The sequence below is a fragment of the Dendrobates tinctorius genome, unplaced genomic scaffold (genome assembly GCF_039654945.1).
Source record: "Dendrobates tinctorius isolate UK_male_01 unplaced genomic scaffold, ASM3965494v1 ptg000078l, whole genome shotgun sequence".
In the NCBI taxonomy this organism is placed as follows: Eukaryota; Metazoa; Chordata; class Amphibia; order Anura; family Dendrobatidae; genus Dendrobates; species Dendrobates tinctorius.
The window spans coordinates 1123046-1137851 of record NW_027361746.1 but is presented as its reverse complement, the minus strand read 5'-3'; the positions used below and the strand labels follow the sequence as shown (position 1 = coordinate 1137851).

Genomic DNA, 14806 nt, shown 5'->3' with positions numbered 1-14806 from the left:
GACACTGGACACTTTTGGATTGTGTGAGGCCCACTGAATATCTGAGCGCTATGTCACAGGCTCGATGGCACAGCTGTGACCAAAGTGACTAGAGGATAAGGGAGATTTTGAATTTCTGCAGACACTTGTGGACACTGAACACTTTTGGATTGTGTGAGGCCCACTGAATATCTGAGCGCTATGTCACAGGCTCGATGGCACAGCTGTGACCAAAGTGACTAGAGGATAAGTGAGACTTTGAATTTCTGCAGACACTGGACACTTTTGGATTGTGTGAGGCCCACTGAATATCTGAGCGCTATGTCACAGGCTCGATGGCACAGCTGTGACCAAAGTGACTAGAGGATAAGGGAGATTTTGAATTTCTGCAGACACTGGACACTTTTGGATTGTGTGAGGCCCACTGAATATCTGAGCGCTATGTCACAGGCTCGATGGCACAGCTGTGACCAAAGTGACTAGAGGATAAGGCAGATTTTGAATCTCTGCACACACTTTTGGACACTGGACACTTTTGGATTGTGTGAGGCCCACTGAATATCTGAGCGCTATGTCACAGGCTCGATGGCACAGCTGTGACCAAAGTGACTAGAGGATAAGGGAGATTTTGAATTTCTGCAGACACTGGACTCTTTTGGATTGTGTGAGGCCCACTGAATATCTGAGCGCTATGTCACAGGCTCGATGGCACAGCTGTGACCAAAGTGACTAGAGGATAAGTGAGATTTTGAATTTCTGCAGACCCTGGACACTTTTGGATTGTGTGAGGCCCACTGAATATCTGAGCGCTATGTCACAGGCTCGATGGCACAGCTGTGACCAAAGTGACTAGAGGATAAGTGAGATTTTGAATTTCTGCAGACACTGGACACTTTTGGATTGTGTGAGGCCCACTGAATATCTGAGCGCTATGTCACAGGCTCGATGGCACAGCTGTGACCAAAGTGACTAGAGGATAAGTGAGATTTTGAATTTCTGCAGACACTGGACACTTTTGGATTGTGTGAGGCCCACTGAATATCTGAGCGCTATGTCACAGGCTCGATGGCACAGCTGTGACCAAAGTGACTAGAGGATAAGGGAGATTTTGAATTTCTGCAGACACTGGACACTTTTGGATTGTGTGAGGCCCACTGAATATCTGAGCGCTATGTCACAGGCTCGATGGCACAGCTGTGACCAAAGTGACTAGAGGATAAGTGAGATTTTGAATTTCTGCAGACACTGGACACTTTTGGATTGTGTGAGGCCCACTGAATATCTGAGCGCTATGTCACAGGCTCGATGGCACAGCTGTGACCAAAGTGACTAGAGGATAAGGGAGATTTTGAATTTCTGCAGACACTTGTGGACACTGAACACTTTTGGATTGTGTGAGGCCCACTGAATATCTGAGCGCTATGTCACAGGCTCGATGGCACAGCTGTGACCAAAGTGACTAGAGGATAAGTGAGATTTTGAATTTCTGCAGACACTGGACACTTTTGTATTGTGTGAGGCCCACTGAATATCTGAGCGCTATGTCACAGGCTCGATGGCACAGCTGTGACCAAAGTGACTAGAGGATAAGGGAGATTTTGAATTTCTGCAGACACTGGACACTTTTGGATTGTGTGAGGCCCACTGAATATCTGAGCGCTATGTCACAGGCTCGATGGCACAGCTGTGACCAAAGTGACTAGAGGATAAGGCAGATTTTGAATCTCTGCACACACTTTTGGACACTGGACACTTTTGGATTGTGTGAGGCCCACTGAATATCTGAGCGCTATGTCACAGGCTCGATGGCACAGCTGTGACCAAAGTGACTAGAGGATAAGGGAGATTTTGAATTTCTGCAGACACTGGACACTTTTGGATTGTGTGAGGCCCACTGAATATCTGAGCGCTATGTCACAGGCTCGATGGCACAGCTGTGACCAAAGTGACTAGAGGATAAGTGAGATTTTGAATTTCTGCAGACACTGGACACTTTTGGATTGTGTGAGGCCCACTGAATATCTGAGCGCTATGTCACAGGCTCGATGGCACAGCTGTGACCAAAGTGACTAGAGGATAAGGGAGATTTTGAATTTCTGCAGACATTGTGGACACTGGACACTTTTGGATTGTGTAAGGCCCACTGAATATCTGAGCGCTATGTCACAGGCTCGATGGCACAGCTGTGACCAAAGTGACTAGAGGATAAGTGAGATTTTGAATTTCTGCAGACACAGGACACTTTTGGATTGTGTGAGGGCCACTGAATATCTGAGCGCAATGTCACAGGCTCGATGGCACAGCTGTGACCAAAGTGACTAGAGGATAAGGGAGATTTTGAATCTCTGCTGACACTGGACACTTTTGGATTGTGTGAGGCCCACTGAATATCTGAGCGCTATGTCACAGGCTCGATGGCACAGCTGTGACCAAAGTGACTAGAGGATAAGGGAGATTTTGAATCTCTGCACACACTTTTGGACACTGGACACTTTTGGATTGTGTGAGGCCCACTGAATATCTGAGCGCTATGTCACAGGCTCGATGGCACAGCTGTGACCAAAGTGACTAGAGGATAAGGGAGATTTTGAATTTCTGCAGACACTGGACACTTTTGGATTGTGTGAGGCCCACTGAATATCTGAGCGCTATGTCACAGGCTCGATGGCACAGCTGTGACCAAAGTGTCTAGAGGATAAGGGAGATTTTGAATTTCTGCAGACACTTGTGGACACTGGACACTTTTGGCTTGTGTGAGGCCCACTGAATATCTGAGCGCTATGTCACAGGCTCGATGGCACAGCTGTGACCAAAGTGACTAGAGGATAAGGGAGATTTTGAATTTCTGCAGACACTTGTGGACACTGGACACTTTTGGATTGTGTGAGGCCCACTGAATATCTGAGCGCTATGTCACAGGCTCGATGGCACAGCTGTGACCAAAGTGACTAGAGGATAAGTGAGATTTTGAATTTCTGCAGACACTGGACACTTTTGGATTGTGTGAGGCCCACTGAATATCTGAGCGCTATGTCACAGGCTCGATGGCACAGCTGTGACCAAAGTGACTAGAGGATAAGGGAGATTTTGAATTTCTGCAGACACTGGACACTTTTGGATTGTGTGAGGCCCACTGAATATCTGAGCGCTATGTCACAGGCTCGATGGCACAGCTGTGACCAAAGTGACTAGAGGATAAGGGAGATTTTGAATTTCTGCAGACACTGGACACTTTTGGATTGTGTGAGGCCCACTGAATATCTGAGCGCTATGTCACAGGCTCGAAGGCACAGCTGTGACCAAAGTGACTGGAAGATAAGGGAGATTTTGAATCTCTGCACACACTTTTGGACACTGGACACTTTTGGATTGTGTGAGGCCCACTGAATATCTGAGCGCTATGTCACAGGCTCGATGGCACAGCTGTGACCAAAGTGACTAGAGGATAAGGGAGATTTTGAATTTCTGCAGACACTGGACACTTTTGGATTGTGTGAGGCCCACTGAATATCTGAGCGCTATGTCACAGGCTCGATGGCACAGCTGTGACCAAAGTGTCTAGAGGATAAGGGAGATTTTGAATTTCTGCAGACACTTGTGGACACTGGACACTTTTGGATTGTGTGAGGCCCACTGAATATCTCAGCGCTATGTCACAGGCTCGATGGCACAGCTGTGACCAAAGTGACTAGAGGATAAGTGAGATTTTGAATTTCTGCAGACACTGGACACTTTTGGATTGTGTGAGGCCCACTGAATATCTGAGCGCCATGTCACAGGTTCGATGGCACAGCTGTGACCAAAGTGACTAGAGGATAAGTGAGATTTTGAATTTCTACAGACACTGGACACTTTTGGATTGTGTGAGGCCCACTGAATATCTGAGCGCTATGTCACAGGCTCGATGGCACAGCTGTGACCAAAGTGACTAGAGGATAAGTGAGATTTTGAATTTCTGCAGACACTGGACACTTTTGGATTGTGTGAGGCCCACTGAATATCTGAGCGCTATGTCACAGGCTCGATGGCACAGCTGTGACCAAAGTGACTAGAGGATAAGGGAGATTTTGAATTTCTGCAGACATTGTGGACACTGGACACTTTTGGATTGTGTAAGGCCCACTGAATATCTGAGCGCTATGTCACAGGCTCGATGGCACAGCTGTGACCAAAGTGACTAGAGGATAAGGGAGATTTTGAATTTCTGCAGACACAGGACACTTTTGGATTGTGTGAGGGCCACTGAATATCTGAGCGCAATGTCACAGGCTCGATGGCACAGCTGTGACCAAAGTGACTAGAGGATAAGGGAGATTTTGAATCTCTGCTGACACTGGACACTTTTGGATTGTGTGAGGCCCACTGAATATCTGAGCGCTATGTCACAGGCTCGATGGCACAGCTGTGACCAAAGTGACTAGAGGATAAGGGAGATTTTGAATCTCTGCACACACTTTTGGACACTGGACACTTTTGGATTGTGTGAGGCCCACTGAATATCTGAGCGCTATGTCACAGGCTCGATGGCACAGCTGTGACCAAAGTGACTAGAGGATAAGGGAGATTTTGAATTTCTGCAGACACTGGACACTTTTGGATTGTGTGAGGCCCACTGAATATCTGAGCGCTATGTCACAGGCTCGATGGCACAGCTGTGACCAAAGTGTCTAGAGGATAAGGGAGATTTTGAATTTCTGCAGACACTTGTGGACACTGGACACTTTTGGCTTGTGTGAGGCCCACTGAATATCTGAGCGCTATGTCACAGGCTCGATGGCACAGCTGTGACCAAAGTGACTAGAGGATAAGGGAGATTTTGAATTTCTGCAGACACTGGACACTTTTGGATTGTGTGAGGCCCACTGAATATCTGAGCGCTATGTCACAGGCTCGATGGCACAGCTGTGACCAAAGTGACTAGAGGATAAGGGAGATTTTGAATTTCTGCAGACACTGGACACTTTTGGATTGTGTGAGGCCCACTGAATATCTGAGCGCTATGTCACAGGCTCGATGGCACAGCTGTGACCAAAGTGACTAGAGGATAAGGGAGATTTTGAATTTCTGCAGACACTGGACACTTTTGGATTGTGTGAGGCCCACTGAATATCTGAGCGCTATGTCACAGGCTCGATGGCACAGCTGTGACCAAAGTGACTGGAAGATAAGGGAGATTTTGAATCTCTGCACACACTTTTGGACACTGGACACTTTTGGATTGTGTGAGGCCCACTGAATATCTGAGCGCTATGTCACAGGCTCGATGGCACAGCTGTGACCAAAGTGACTAGAGGATAAGGGAGATTTTGAATTTCTGCAGACACTGGACACTTTTGGATTGTGTGAGGCCCACTGAATATCTGAGCGCTATGTCACAGGCTCGATGGCACAGCTGTGACCAAAGTGTCTAGAGGATAAGGGAGATTTTGAATTTCTGCAGACACTGGACACTTTTGGATTGTGTGAGGCCCACTGAATATCTGAGCGCTATGTCACAGGCTCGATGGCACAGCTGTGACCAAAGTGACTAGAGGATAAGTGAGATTTTGAATTTCTGCAGACACTGGACACTTTTGGATTGTGTGAGGCCCACTGAATATCTGAGCGCTATGTCACAGGCTCGATGGCACAGCTGTGACCAAAGTGACTAGAGGATAAGGGAGATTTTGAATTTCTGCAGACACTTGTGGACACTGGACACTTTTCTGGATTGTGTGAGGCCCACTGAATATCACAGCGCTATGTCACAGGCAGAAATTGGCTAGTGTATCACAAACTACAAGGTGTATGTAGAATTGGGCAGAGTAGGAATCTCCCTAGAGTGCAGGTCTGTAAGAACGGAACATGTCCTCGACTTATCCTTCCACAGTGACACACAGATAGCTTCACTGTGGCTGTGATAACAGCCGTTACACGGTACTGTGTGAGGAGCGTACACCGCTGTATGGTGTGAAAAAATGCACGCTCAGTACCTCAGCAGGACAAAAAAAAAAAATTGGGATTGCTTTTAAAAAAGCAGTTTGCAGAGCAGTGGGTAAACAGCAATGCAGCTGTCAGGAAGCCTTAGAAGGCAGCCTAACAACCAACACCACTGATACACCACGATATAGCCTCCCCTTGCACTGCACACACAGTGACTGGTGTGTTGTGCAGGCCAAATCGCTAGCAGCAGAAGCAGTTTTTTTTTCTTCTTCCCTGCCTAACGCTCTCCCTACAGAATCAGCAACCTCTCCCTATGCTAAGATCGGCAGAAGTAAGATGGCGGTCGGCGTGCACGTCCTTTTATACCCCCTGTGACGCCCACCAAAGCAAGCCAATCACTTGCATGCCCTTCTGAAAGATGGTGGTGACCCCTGCCTATGTCATCACGTTGCCCACAGTGTTCGTGCATCCTGATTGGCTGAAAAAGAGCGCAAAACAAACTTTTGAAACGCGACTTTGGCGCGTAAGTCGCCGACCTCGTGGCCGACCTCATCCTAGGGTCGGGTTTCGTTTCATGAAACCCAACTTTGCCAAAAGTCGGTGACACTTGAATTTTTTCGACCCGTTTCGCTCAACTCTAGTAATAAGGAGAGGTAAAGTGTCGGTTACACGGGCTAGAATAGCGCTATATCGGGGGTGGAGGAGGGAATGATAGGGACGGACACATCATGGAGGAGTGCGGAGACAGTGAGTGAGGCGGCGTTTCGCCATCAGAGGGCGCTGTACCACCTCGTATGTGCGCTGCTCCTGCCGCTGTCCGGGTGCAGAGCAGGAAGGGCCGCAGTCAGAGGCCAGCAGTGAGCGGAGGTGGCCCCCGAGCTAGGATACCGGGGGCACTGGCCTGCAGGTGCTGCTCCGGTGGGCTCCGCATACTCGCACTGCTGCACTTAGTGGAGGACAAACTCTTGTCAGGGAGTTGTGGAGACGCGGCGGCCGGGAGTTCTGCGCCCTCACTGCACGGAGAGCAGGCAAAGAGGGGGCTATCGACCACCCGGCATCACTCAGCCGTGCCAAGATGTCCTGTGAGAGCCCCCATAAGCTGCCCCCCACCAGCTCACTCTCTGTGCCCACAGGTGGTCGCACTGTGCCCCCCACCAGCTCACTCTCTGTGCCCACAGGTGGTCGCACTGTGCCCCCCACCAGCTCACTCTCTGTGCCCACAGGTGGTCGCACTGTGCCCCCCAGCTCTGCCACCTTCCAGCACACGGAGCTCTAGGTTGTTTGCAAAAATTAAACAAAAAAAAAAAAAAAAATGTCACCTGATTCACTGTGAAATTGTTAAAAAAAAAAAGAAAAAACTCCCCACCCCCAAAACAGACACACACACTCATACACACCGCGGAGACCGCCCACCGCAGACAGCTAAGACCCCCTTATAGATTTAAAGAGAGACTGCATTGCCTGACGTTCATTCAATAGAGAGCTCAGCCCGCACATCAGCTCCAGACTGCCGCACTGAGGATGTTACCTCGCCAGGGCTTGCTGGGACTTCTGGTGACTATGTCTCTGAGCCAGCTCATGGGAGATCACACTGTCCAGGGTAAGCACCTCAACCCCTCTTCTCATTTCTTTTTTTTTTTTTTTTTAAATTATTATATATATATTTTTTTTATTCTTTTTTGGGGAGTTTTTTCATCGTTTCGTGATCTCTGCATTGGACGGGACACAATTTGCAAAAAGTTTTTTTTAGAAAGTGGATTTCGGTTGTTTTTTTTTTTTCTTTTTTCCTGGACTGGAATTTAAAAAAAAAAGTTTGTTTCCAGGAGTTTGGAGAAATTAGTGATCTGATGAATTAATGGGAAAGGTAAAAGTTTTCCCTGGTGTCCCGGATATTGTTTGGAGTTATGGCGGATGACGTTAATTCTGGGAACGATTGGGAAGATACCTGAGGGTTGTAGTGGATAAAGGTGACGGCCGCATTGTGTCCTGGCGTCTGATAGAAGTAGGATAAATGCATTATTTTACAAAAAATAGTCCAGCATTGGAGAGATTATTGTAAAGTGCTGCAGAATATAGACATATAATAATAAAAAATATAGTATATTTATGTGTGTATATATATATTTATTTTATAATATTTTGCCACTTTTTATTGTATAGTTATTTGCAGTCTATTGCTCCCTGTTATCAGCCATTTTTTTAAGAGTCTTTTGGTTATTTATTTATTTCCATATTGTTAGATATTTATAAACAAAAAATTGACACAAAGCAGAATCTATGGTCCAGATCTAGGAAAGGACAGCTTTATCTTTGGTACCTCTGGCTGGGGTGTTGAGCAGTTTGTACATTTTTTTTTTTCTTTTTTAATGAAAAAAAACTTTTTCAGCCCTGTTGTTTTTGTAAGGGATCCAGCTTAATGGGATATTTTGAAAGAATGTGCGAATGTTCCGAAGCCCACTCAGATTGCGACACCGCGACACGCACGCATATCACTTATAGGATGAACGCACTCGATGCCGCAATAAACGCAGGAAGAATTGTGCTTCTATGTTATTTCTAAGCCTGTGTCGGCGATAGAGGGAGACGGCGTGTGGGATCTGCTGCCTCTCAAGGGGTTAACCCGTGTGCGCCGTGTCTGGGGATAGGCTGGTGTTACTACTGCGGGGGTTATGAAACGGGACAAAATAAAAGTAAACAGTGGAGTGGAAGTCGCGCAGTGGAGCACGCTTGTTTTGTCTGAGTCACCGCTAAGTGACACTGATATGGCTGCTGCGCTATGTCTTGCAGCTGGGAACTGTTGGCTACAGCAATCCAAGAATGGCCGATGCCAGACCCTGTACAGGACGGAACTGAGCAAAGAGGAATGCTGCAAAACTGGCAGACTGGGCACGTCCTGGACGGAGGAAGACGTACCCAACAGCACGCTTTTCAAATGGATGATATTCAACGGAGGAGCACCGCACTGCATACCCTGCAAAGGTAGGGCGCTCCGCACCATCCTAATCGTTACAGCATGTTAATATACATCGGTAGTGTCTGCGGACATTATGGGGTGGGAAGGCGTGGGGGTCCGTTTCCCATAGATCACGCTACAGCCATTAGGGTTAAGTTCTACAAGCTGTTTCTGAATGTGACGCGCATACCCTCAGCCCTACCGTACCTGGGGTCCTTTAGGCTGTGTGCACACGCTGCGGATTTTGCTGCGGTTCCGCAGCGGTTTTGGCCGCTGCGGTGTACAGTACCATGATTCCCTATGGGAATCAAAAACCGCAGTGCAGACAGTGCGGATTTTTCCGCGCATTATCTGCGGTTTTCAATCCGCAGAAAGAATTGACATGTCAATTCTTTCTGCGGATTCTCCTGCGGTTTGCCATCTCCTCTATTGAGGAGATGAAAAACCGCAGGGCAAAACCGCAGAGCAATCCGCAGGTAAAACCGCAGGTCTTTTGACCTGCGGTTTCACCTGCGGATTTTACAAAATCCGCGCGGATGAATCCGCACATAATCCGCAGCGTGTGCACACAGCCTTAGTCTGGGGCTGCAGATTGTGACCACCTAGACTTGATTATTAAGTGTTAGTTTTCACGGGGGGGATTTATTAAAGCAGTGAAGGGGACATCTGCACTCAATTTTGAACCAGATTTTTGGAAGAACTTGTGCTCCCTCTCTGTAGATCATGTGAACTGATGGGAGTTTTTGGACCTTTTTCCCTGGCTACATTTCTGAGTTTCTTATAGTTTTTTTTTTTTTTTTAGTTGGTGTTACTTTGTTTCTTTATAAAAGGAGCTTAGCGTTGTGTGATACGTCTGAGATGCATTGTTTTGTTGTTAATGCGCCATTTGATACATGTTGACCTGAGCTCACAGATCGTTTTTATTTTGCAAAACAGAAACGTGTGAAAACGTGGATTGTGGATCTGGGAAAAAATGTAAAATGAATAAGAAAAATAAGCCAAGGTGTGTTTGTGCTCCGGACTGCTCCAATATCACCTGGAAAGGCCCCGTGTGTGGGCTGGATGGCAAAACCTACAAGGATGAGTGCGCTCTGCTCAAGGCCAAATGCAAAGGAATCCCAGAGCTGGATGTGCAGTACCAAGGCAAATGCAAAAGTATGTCCAAGGCGTTATTGTACCAATGCACTAGATATAACCGTGAGCGGGGACTATAAACCCCTCTGTATGTTATGGATTGTGATGTTTTGGTACGGCCGTGTCACTAGTTCTGGTTTTCGATTGGGCACATTTTTATGGCTCTCTCCTGTGTCTATTTCAGAGACGTGCAGAGACGTCCTCTGTCCGGGAACCTCCACGTGTGTGGTGGACCAAACCAATAATGCCTACTGTGTGACGTGTCATCGGCACTGCCCGGAGCCAACCTACCCGGAGCAATACCTATGCGGAAACGATGGGATTACGTATGCCAGCGCCTGTCATCTGCGGAAAGCAACCTGTCTCCTGGGCAGGTCTATTGGATTGGCGTACGAAGGAAAATGCATAAGTAAGTATCTGCACCGTCTGGCGTTAGACATCTGCCTGTGGCACAACTACTGCACTTAGTAGCCAAGATCTGCTTAACTTGAGATTGTCCCCAATAATGGCAAATACAAAGAATTCAGCTGAATATGAAGATTGTGCAAAAGTAAAACCGATACCAATAATGATAAAAATAATAACTAAAAATGTTATTAGTGCCTAGTTCAGCTGTCCAGTTATTAATGTCATTGGCCACCTGGTAAAAAGTATTGGGGTAGTACGAAATTACTACAACTGTGCCATAGGAGAAGGGTGGTCTGCAGCCCCTCCAATGGCCGTAGAGATGCATGTATTGTTTGCTAATGGAGAGATTACTGACATATGATTCTTATTTGCAGAGGCAAAGTCGTGTGAAGATATCAAGTGCAGCTTCAGTAAGAAATGCCTGTGGGACAGCCGGGTGGGCAGAGGACGCTGCGCGGTGTGTGAAGATTACTGCCCGGACAGCAAGTCCGATGACGCGGTTTGTGCCAGTGATAACACCACCTACCCCAGCGAGTGCGCCATGAAGCAGGCAGCCTGCTCGTTGGGTGTACTTTTGGAAGTCAAACACTCCGGATCTTGCAACTGTAAGTGACTTTCCGCAAAAAAAAAACAAACAAACAAAATCCAATCTAAGATATCGAAAGGCAACCCCTCCGTAATGAAGACTAGAGAGAATTGGATACCAGCACAATGGCTAGCTATTTATCGTGCTCCATTCCTAGCAGAGAAGCTGACTCTTATTGCCTCTTGGGCAGGAAAAGCTATACTTTCTATTTACCAGGGGTTGCCTGAGAATATCTTTTCCCTCTATTTTTCTAATTCCGCTTCTATGTGCTTCGCTGAATGCTTCATTAATGCTTTTGAGTGATCTAACTCCCCCCCCCGTGAGACTCACCGGTTGATCCGGTCTCTTGTCTTTTTTTGCGCGGCAGCCGCTACTAACTCTCGAGGACACGAGCAGTACACCTAGAACACGAGCGCTTTTTGTCTGATTACAGGAACCTGCAATAAAAGCCTGATCCATTGGGTTCTTCAGAAACTTTCTGCAGTTAAGACTTCATAGATTAATTTAAAAAAAAAAAAAAACACAGGAAAAAAAAAGTATTAATTAAAAAACAAAAAAGTTGATGCCGAAACGCATCGCTGAAAGTCACATACAATGCAACGCTGTTTTATGGCTGTTCAGAGAGCAAAACAAACAACACAAAAACAATCATGCACTGAGCTTCTGCGCTGTTGTTGTCCTTATTTAAACAACAGCTCCCCTATATTCCCCTATATAGCCATTAATGAAGATCCTGAGGACGAAGAGGAAGAGGAAGACCCCGACTACAGCTTCCCATTATCTTCAGTCCACTGGTAAAACTGTTGGAACAGCCTTTGGCAAGGAGTGATGTCCATACTGTACATAGGTGTATGCTTATTTATTTTGAGGAAGAAAAAAAAAAGTATACATATAGTTGAGTCTGGTAGACATTTATTTATACTGTGTCATGTTTCATAATTTATACATAAAATGTCTTTTTTTTTTTTGACTGTACACCTTGTTTTGAAGAAATATATTCGTCAAAGGGAGAGCAGTGTTATTTATTGTGAGAAAACCTTTGCTTGTAAAGTTCAGCTTTTTTTGTTAGTCCATTCCTTATCACTGACCATTGCTGTCCGCTCCATACATTGATGTCATAGAGTAAGCGTCGGCAGGGCCGGATTATATGGAGGGTATATTTATGGCGCCATTCACCAAGTTGGGAATCTCTTCCATCCTTACTTCCTACCTTGGTCTATTAAAATTACAGAGCTTTAAAAGGTTTGCTGTTGGGCCCGGAATTTTTTTTTTTTGATTAGGGTATTTACTACTCACCTTTATGGATATCCCAAGATTATATTGATCGATCAAGAGGTGGTCAAGCTTGCATGTGGCTCGAAAGGAATAGTTTCCATTAATTCTCCAAACTTCAGCACATGCACATCCGCCTCTATTATATATTGCTGTGATAGGAGTTAAGGTCAGGTCCATGGATCCTACAAAATTATTTACACAATGTCCTTCTCCAAACATAATCCTTATTTGTGGCTGCCATAGGGGTTAAGGTTGAGTCCACTGATCTGACCCTACAAAATTATCGACCCAATGTCCTTCCTCTAACCATAATCTTTATTTGTGGCTGCCATAGGGGTTAAGGTACAAAATGATTTACCCAGTGTTCTTCTCCAAACATAATTCTTATTTGTGGCTGCCATAAGGGTTAAAGTCGGACACAGGGACCTGCCCCTACAAAATTATTTACCCGATGTCCTTCGTCAAACATGCGGTAGTCCTTATTTGTGGCTACCATACCAGATAAGGTCGGGTCCAGGAACCTGTCCCTATATTTGGCAAATGTCCTTCCTCAACCATACTCATTTGTGGCTGCGTTAAGGGTTCAGGTTGGGTTCATGGACCTGCCCCTACAAAATTATTTGCCCAATATCTTCCACCAAACATAATCCGGCCCTGAGGGTTGGCAGAGTTCCGTAGATCATAGCTTGGTGAATTCTCTGTAGACCGCCATGGTGGTTCCCAAAGCCTTGTTGTGCAGAACCGAGCCTGTTTCTGTTTTTTAGAGCTTTTTTCTTTCATTTCCTCACATTTGCATGTCAGTTCCAGTATGTTTATTTATTGGATTTTATCTTTAGTCCTGTACATACATCCTTTTGGGTTTTGTTTACAAGGAATCTTGACTGATCACAAGCTTCGAATCTATATATATTTACATGAACCCAAGATTCATTGAAAATCTGTCATTAATGGCCATTAATATTACGTGGCCATGAATAAAACCACAAACGTAAGGACTCTATGGGAACATATCCCGTTAATCCATGAACTCATGCCAAAACATTAGTGTTGTTCTGTTTTGGTTGTAACCATATCGGAGCTTTATCAGTCCAAGTTTCTTGCCTTTTTCCACAATTAAACTTCTTGGTTTTCTGATTCAATTTTATATTTTCAAAACATGGCAAGTTAAATATAAATTCATTTAAATATATAGTTTTGTACTTTTTTACCATGTAAATGTGCAATGTATATAAAAGTTATAAAGTGTATTTGTAAATAAATTATGGTTGAACAATAAAATGGAAATTTCCTATGTAGCTCTGTAATCTGTGTGGATTTGGTCTTATAGTGTACTGTAGTTACTGTAGGGTTGGGTAGGGAGTAAGTCATTAAATCTATCGCTTATCCTATAGTACAAGCGCATATGTATATCCATAATTGGGAGTAAACAGGACATTCATTGCAGGGAGTGCGAGGTTAATCAGTACAGTATTCCCGAGGGTCTTCTACAGTGAAACTCTGCCCTATTTGTTCAGGTCTTTAAGATCAATTTTGTTTGTCTTGTCTCTCCCCGTCCCTCCTCCTCTGGAAGACTTCATCTGTCTGGCACTCTGTGACTTCCAATCTTATCAAGTTATGTCAAGCGCCCCTTAAAAGTGAGAAACACAAACAGCTAGACCTTCCTAATTGCCAGTTCAAAATTAAAAAGCGGAAACCCAATTAAATGATGGAGCCAAAAAAAGAAAAAAAAAAAAGGTGGGAGAAAGAAAAACACTTGTTGTTTGTAGAAAGTGCGGTTTATTAATAGTTGCATTCGCATCACTGCTCATTTTAAAGAGGATTTGTCACAGGGTCACAACTTCTTTTAATAATAATTACGCCCCCCCTCCCCTGTGACTCTACAGCGTCTTCTTCTCTTGTAGATACCGGCTCGGCTCTGGAGATATGGACCCTTTCCTGATTTATTTTTAACATTTTTGAAAACTTGTTTGTTTTTTTTAATGGAGAAGTTTTCATCAATGGGGGTGGGGTGGGATTTGGACACCACCAACCACTAAAATGAAGTGGCACCGAAGATCTTCACCTTGTTTCTGAGATTGAATAGAAAGGATATGGATGCCAATTGCTCGGAGACTTGCGGTGGTGCAAGATCCTGAAGAATGCGAGATCCCAGCAAGAAAAACTTTTAGTTGCGACACATTAAAACCCATGTAGAATAAAATACTTCCACCATCATAGAAAAAAGCAGACTCGTTTCAGTCCTTAGTCATTGCCTCACCATGTCTGTGCCTCGTCAGCTTTTTGATTGGAAGGGATTGAAGTTTTCCAAAATTTGGGGATACTTTAAATTGTACACGGGGGTGTTACGCATCCATATTATATGGGCTTGTAATACAGTGAGTTATACCAAGTACCTTCAATTTCTTTCTTTTTGATTGTATATATTCTGTATTAAAAAAATATATATTTTTTTGCTTCTCCTTTCGATGCAGTTTTCCATAGGCATTAATCCCCAAGATGATTGCTTCTAGTGGAGAATATGGTGCATTACAGGTGCACCATTTGGGGGC

At 45.2% G+C, this 14806-nt stretch overlaps 1 protein-coding gene across 2 annotated transcripts; it reads left to right on the top strand.

Annotated features, from left to right (window-relative positions):
* Positions 1–6644: 6644 nt before the first annotated feature.
* FST (follistatin) lies at positions 6645–13552 on the top strand. Of its 2 annotated transcripts, none has more exons than XM_073583393.1 (6): positions 6645–7501; positions 8689–8880; positions 9791–10009; positions 10173–10397; positions 10771–11001; positions 11416–13552. In XM_073583393.1, coding segments are annotated over exons 1-6 (948 nt in total). In that variant the 5' UTR covers positions 6645–7422; the 3' UTR covers positions 11418–13552. The 2 variants fall into 2 exon arrangements, with proteins under 2 accessions (XP_073439494.1, XP_073439493.1); XM_073583392.1 differs by having other exon boundaries at positions 6646–7501; positions 11701–13552.
* Positions 13553–14806: the final 1254 nt, after the last annotated feature.